The sequence below is a fragment of the Nematolebias whitei genome, chromosome 18 (assembly GCF_014905685.2).
Source record: "Nematolebias whitei isolate Nwh7 chromosome 18, NemWhi1, whole genome shotgun sequence".
Classification (NCBI taxonomy): domain Eukaryota; kingdom Metazoa; phylum Chordata; class Actinopteri; order Cyprinodontiformes; family Rivulidae; genus Nematolebias; species Nematolebias whitei.
The window spans coordinates 29,437,747-29,443,874 of NC_056515.1; the positions used below are offsets into that span (position 1 = coordinate 29,437,747).

The 6,128-nt window shown below is 37.3% G+C and overlaps 1 protein-coding gene across 1 annotated transcript in view; it reads right to left on the reverse strand.

The window, feature by feature from the left end:
* The window catches only part of tmem120b (transmembrane protein 120B), a 123,105-nt gene extending 117,740 nt beyond the window's left edge, over positions 1-5,365 (reverse strand). Inside the window, exons 1-10 of the mRNA XM_037691841.1 lie at positions 5,215-5,365; positions 3,897-4,015; positions 3,586-3,702; positions 3,393-3,452; positions 3,206-3,301; positions 3,034-3,123; positions 2,887-2,952; positions 2,720-2,781; positions 1,117-1,209; positions 760-824 (exon numbers count right to left, since the gene is read on the reverse strand). Coding sequence (XP_037547769.1) covers positions 760-824; positions 1,117-1,209; positions 2,720-2,781; positions 2,887-2,952; positions 3,034-3,123; positions 3,206-3,301; positions 3,393-3,452; positions 3,586-3,702; positions 3,897-4,015; positions 5,215-5,277 — 831 coding nt within the window. The 5' untranslated portion in view covers positions 5,278-5,365. The remainder of the gene's footprint in view (positions 1-759; positions 825-1,116; positions 1,210-2,719; positions 2,782-2,886; positions 2,953-3,033; positions 3,124-3,205; positions 3,302-3,392; positions 3,453-3,585; positions 3,703-3,896; positions 4,016-5,214) is intronic.
* Positions 5,366-6,128: the final 763 nt, after the last annotated feature.

A 6,128-nucleotide genomic window follows, 5' to 3' on the forward strand; every position in this document is an offset into this window, starting at 1 on the left:
TTTTTACAAGCACATAGATGTTTAACAACCCGTTAAAATACACCAAAATGCAGGAAATCACATCTATTTTATTCAGCAATTTCTGGGGGAGGACGCCCAGAAGACCCCCCCCCCACACACTATATGCGTTCCAGCATCGATCGGTTGACAAATTAAATCCTGTTACTTGGTAAGACTACTTATTATGATTCTGTTCAGTTTTATGTAAAGAGTTTTCTGTAATAATTTGGAAAAGTGGCAAAACATTTATGTTCATTATGTGAATAGGTAAAGTTTTAAAGTGGTTTATGATGCTGTTAATTTGATCAAAAATGTAATTTTTGGAAGTTGAAATAATTATTTTTGTTAATCAAGTTAAAGAAATCAGTTCTCTCTTGTAAATGAGTCCCCGAGGCTCAATGGGATTAACCTGTCTAAATAAAGGTTGAATGAAAATTGTATCTTGAATGAAAAAGCACCCCATGTTTAAAAGTATAAAAATTGTATTAACACTGTTAATGATCAGGTCTTAAGTATTTATGTTACACAAATATTTCCATTGCATTAAAGAGACAAACTGGAGAAAATTACCAGTATTACCCTGAACCCAAAAAGTTTGAGAACCCATGCTTTTTAGGCACTGCAAATTGAAATGTCTTGTGTCATAACCTTATAAACCCACATATTTATGTGTGACGTCCACTTGCTTTAAAAGTAGCATAATACAGTGTTTAGCTTTATAAAGTAAATTTAAGCAGAAACATTTAGAAAATGACTTACGTGGCCAAAAAACAAGAAAGGCAAAAGAAAAGTAAGTCCTCTCCACATCCAGGACTGAAATCCCTCTGCAAAGAGACAACAACTGTAGCCTTAAAATGACTCTATGTGTATATGTGTGTGTATATAAGTGTATGCATATATGCATGTATGTAGTTTGTTTCTGCACAACTATTTGACATTAGGGCTTTAAAAAGGCCAGTTTACTTGAGTTACCCGGCATCTGCATCTCAACAAGCTGACGTTAACAGCCGTCTCCATTCTTCACCCTTACCCCCATTTGCTAGACGTGCAGCTGCAGATGGCTCGACAGTTCAAACGATTGGAATGACCAGCCCCAAAAATAGTGTGCAAACTCACCCACTGTTAGGTCCAGCTGATTTCTCTCCCCCAAAGCACGCAGCCTGTACAAGCAGCCGCTCTGGTAGTAATACTGGAGGAACTGAAGAAAGCCTGAAAGAGGCAACAATTGCAAAGGAAAAAAGTTACCGAAGTGCACCGCAAAGCTCGAAATTTTCCGTTTGATTCCCTAAAAATAAAAGATAACAAGAAATTATATTTAGTTGGGAAAAATGGCATTTATTTTAAAGGATTGAGACAAACATATTAGCAATTTATACCAATAAAACATAATAAATGTTCAGTTCAGTTTAAAACATCCTGCAGCTTCATGTTTGTCCTGAGATGTTGTCTTTTATGTGTTGACATACGTGTTAAAATGATTCTAAAAAGGACATTCCAGCATTACGTAACAATAGCGGTCACTGCAGCTGACCCTAGCAGTACTTCATTTAGGATTACTGTACTGATATCATGTCTGTCTGACCTAATCTGACATGTGAATGAAGTGAGCTCATATTTTTATGCCCTAAATTAGAGTTCTGGACTTTAGAAGCGAGCATAAACGGTTAAAACTGATCTTTTTTTGATCATGTCTTCACAATGTTCCCGACCATGTTTGGCATATCAGTGCGATGATGTTTTACTCATCCTCAAATTGTTCCTTTATTAACAAATACCAAGCAGGGAAGCTTAGATGAGCTAATTCTGGCTATATTAGAAGTTTGTTGTTTACAGAATATGAAAAGGTTCAATTTTTGTTCTTGCACCGCTGATGTCTGGCCAGAAGAACCTTTAAAGAAACATGTTCAATCGTTTTAGTAGAACATTAACCAGTAGAGTGTACTAAATACGCAAATGTGTGGGTAAGTTTGGCTAAAGTTCAGGGAAAAAAAGTGAAACAACAGAAGAAAGAAAGAGGTTTTAAATTAGATGCTGCACATTTTGTACCCAGCACAGAACAAGATGAGGTGAAAACGGTTGGACTCATTGTGCTCAAAGGTCGGCAACTAATGTGAAATATTTGCGGCCTAATTTTCTTCAAATATGCAAACACAAACAAAATAAAAGCCACTAACAATAATACATCAGCTGTGTTTAGTTCAGCATTAGCCTTGGTAATCTGTAGCACTGCTTTAACCACCTCCATGTTTTGAACGCACACTTGAACCACTAATTTTGCTAAACAAGCAAAAAAAAACCAAGTAAACAATAATTACATATTTGTGTCTATTTGTACAGCATCTTTTGACTGACGATAATGTTCGGTGCCCTAATAAATTCAGCCTGAATATTCTAACTTTGTGTCAAAGTTTCAAAATATGTTTCTTACAAAATATAACTTTAAGCATGTAATCTTTTTTTTCTATTTGTAACTAGTTTTATAGAAGCATCAAAGTAAATATTTTACCATAAACAGATGCTAAAGTATATTTAGCTTTCACAAACTTAATACTTCTGCACTAAAACATAAAAATCAGTTGTTTAATTGAAAATTTAACTTCCTAAATGAAGAGCCAGGACTTTTTTTCAAGGTTAACTGTTACTGATATGTAAAACATGAGGACGGTTATGAGAGTACGTCTTAATGGCTACTACTATTTTGGTAACAAACGAGACTTACTCTGATAAATGGAAAATGCGAGGAACTGGCTTCGAAACATCTGATACATTTGTCCCTCTGGCCTGGTAAGACAGGGGTACAGCAAACAATAAAATGATCAAGTCTTCTACAAGTCACTAAAAAAAGTCATTTAAAAAAATAAAATAAAACCAACAACATTGCCCTACCAGGTCAGCATAACACCTGACAGAAAAGTGGAGACATAATGGTGGGACACCCACCAGCCTTTGATCCTTAAATAAGAGAGAGTAAAGAAACTTTAAAAATCCACACCACAGAATCTTTCAAATAAATATAAAACTTCCACAACACACCTGGAACCGTTGGTGATGAGGATGCTTTCTCGTATGGTCAGCGTGCAGTAATACCACACCAATAAAAAGTTGAATATTTCATCAGTGACTCTAAACATGAATTTAAACAAAAAAGAGCAACTAAATAATTTGTAATTAAAAACAAAGTTGCTTTACGAAGAAGTTTTCTCACCGACAGTTGAGAAAGAAGAGGCAGGTTATGGCTCCGAACATGAGGATTATTGTCAAATAAAGCTTGAACCTCTCATACTCGTCTTTGTAAGCAAATCTTAGTAAATGAAAGAGATGACATTAATGACGACCAGGTAACGGTCTAAACCTAGTTCATAAGCCGTTTTGTGGCTAAATGCTTCACATACTTTGCCTGGTTACTAAGAAGTGTCACGTTCACATTGCCCAGGACCAAACTCAAATACAGCCTGAAAGAACACCAAAGAAAAAAAAAATTAAAAACGTTTTTCTGTCGGCAGGACAGATACAGTTTAATTGTTCAAAGTTACTTTTTTGCATTACCGTCAGTCAGAATGTGTTATTATAAGGACATACAAGTACCCATTTTTCTTTGGCAAATAAGCTTCCATATCAAAGAAAACATGTTCTCTCTCTTTGATTTGTGTTTTGATGTCTGCTATTAGATTCAGCTCCTTCTCGTCGCATGACTGTGCTCGCCTGTAAAAAACCAGAAGTAATAAAGGAGCAGGAAAAATTTAGGAGAGCAGATACTTTATACAGCGTTGTTTTTAATGTCTAAAGTCCTCTGAAGGGCAGACATTGGTGAGTCAGATGGATCCTAACTAAATACATTACAGATATCCCCACTGTGGTAGTTTATTATTCCTATTTTTCTGTTGGGCAGTACTCACTTGGTCAAGCCATGCCTCACGTCTTTTAGACATTTTCTTTGTTTACTGATAGCGCTGCTGCATGTTGCCTGAAGACTGATGAGCTCCTCCAGTTTTTGTCTGTATACTTTATGGGTTTCCTATGAAATAAAACAAATCCAGGTTTGGTTAGACATCTGTTGGATGTCAGAATAAAGCACAAAAACACTAGCTGTCCCATAACTCTGTAATAAAATAATCCTTGTAGACATATTTATGCCAATAAACCACATCACAAGTTGCTACAGAAAGTTTCTGGTGCCATACCACCAGCAGAGCAGCCAAGTTTGATGATAAAATCTAAAGAGGAAGAAATCTTGAGGTCAGTATTTGTTTTTGTTTGTGCTTTTTAATCAGGAGTTTTCTCATATCAGTACAGTTGAAGTGCAAAAGACCTTTAAAGACTACGGAAGTGTACGCAAGTCCAAGGGTGGCCCTGAGGTGCAAAAACACAAAAGGATCACTATTTCTGTTGGGACAGAAGTCAAATATAAGGTAACAGGCCCACCTCTTTACTCCCCATTAGCAGGATCCATGTGCAAATTTTAAATAAAGTTTTATAGGATGGCAGAGGCCACTTAAACTGTGTAACAGATGACTCTCATTTAATTGAATTAGTGACGTAATTTTCCACATGTCATCAAAAATGTATCTTTGAATCTGGAAAAGATGCATACAACATACAGAAAAGAAACTGCTTAGCTGTAAAAAAAAATTAGTAAAGCTTCTCAGTTTGACCCTTAGAGGGTATTTCTAACTTTTACACCAGGTGGTTTTAGATCGAGCCTCATCTGTCCACAAGAAGATGCTTCACAGCAGATCAAAGTTGTTTTAACTAAGTTAGCCAGCTAGCTAAGGTAAGCTAACTGGAGGCTACAAATAGTGTTTTTAAACAAATGAACTGAAACATAACCAGTCCACACAACTTTGGTAGCAATTGTTCAATCAGTACTACCATGTCACTGAGTTGTTAGCCTCACTGCAGCTGGTTTTAGCGGAGAACACAAAAATAAACCCGAGGAGCAAAATGCTAACATCGTTAGCCACATCAACAACACAGGGATAAGGCGACTCGAGGAAGATAAGGTACAAGAAAAACACAATTTATACATAAGATATTGTTACCCAGACAGCTGCAGGCTCAACGCAGCGTTTCTGAGGCTGAGCCGAGAATGAATGACCAATGGCAGAGTCAGATAAACTAAAAGCTGCTCCGGTGTCTGTCAGTGTCACCCACACGCTGCTGGACTGCAGACGCTGCAAACGCATTTATTCTAAAACGATTAAATATTCCTTTCACCTGCAGTTGTTGATACTCCTCGTCAGTTTCTTCCCATTCTGTCTGAAAGTGGGGTTTGGACATTGTGTTGCAACAGACGGTGTGCGAAGAGGACGCTTCTTCACAAGGATTCCCTCCCGACACTTCTTCCCACCGAAGCTGACTGCTCTGCCTGTCCCGCACACACACGCTTTTTTTGTGTGTGGTGCAAGGCGCATGCGCAGTTCCAACTACCCGTGTTTCCCGAACCCATCTTAACCCGCTTAAAAGTAAACAAACACTCGCATTTAGTATGAAGTTAAAACGTGCCAGCTAGGACTTCGCTCGCAAATATCGCTAAGGTACGTTTTTTTTCTCTTCCGTTAAATATTATATTCTGTAGTAAGTTTGTCAGTAATGTTATAGTTTCTGTAAAAATGACCCGTTTTGCCTTCCAACATCAAAACAACATAAAAAAACAAAACAAAACTGTAACTGGAAACTTTTATTAACGAGACTAAAACAAAACTTATTATCCACTTAAATGCGGTCCGAACCGCAATGTGTACCCCCACAAATGTATGAAAACGACCGGTTCGGCATCGTAATGTGCGCTTAAACTTTTCTTGGCATTTCGAGTTACCATGGCGACGCAGGCCACGTGACCTAGAACTGAGATATTCAATGGCGGCCCGCGGGCCACTTCCGGCTCGCGGGTGACTTCAGTCCGGCCCACCAATGAGTTCATAAAAAATAAATAAACAAATAAATAACGGTTTTTTTTGGGGGGGGTTGGGGTCTGGGTTTTGTTTATTGCATTTATGATTCAATGCAATAAAACAAACAATTTTAAAAGGTAACAGATCATTGTAATACTTGGTTTATTTATATCAATCAATCAATCAAAAATACTTTATTAATCCCAGAGGGAAATTATTTGTTGTTGTAACTCGTTA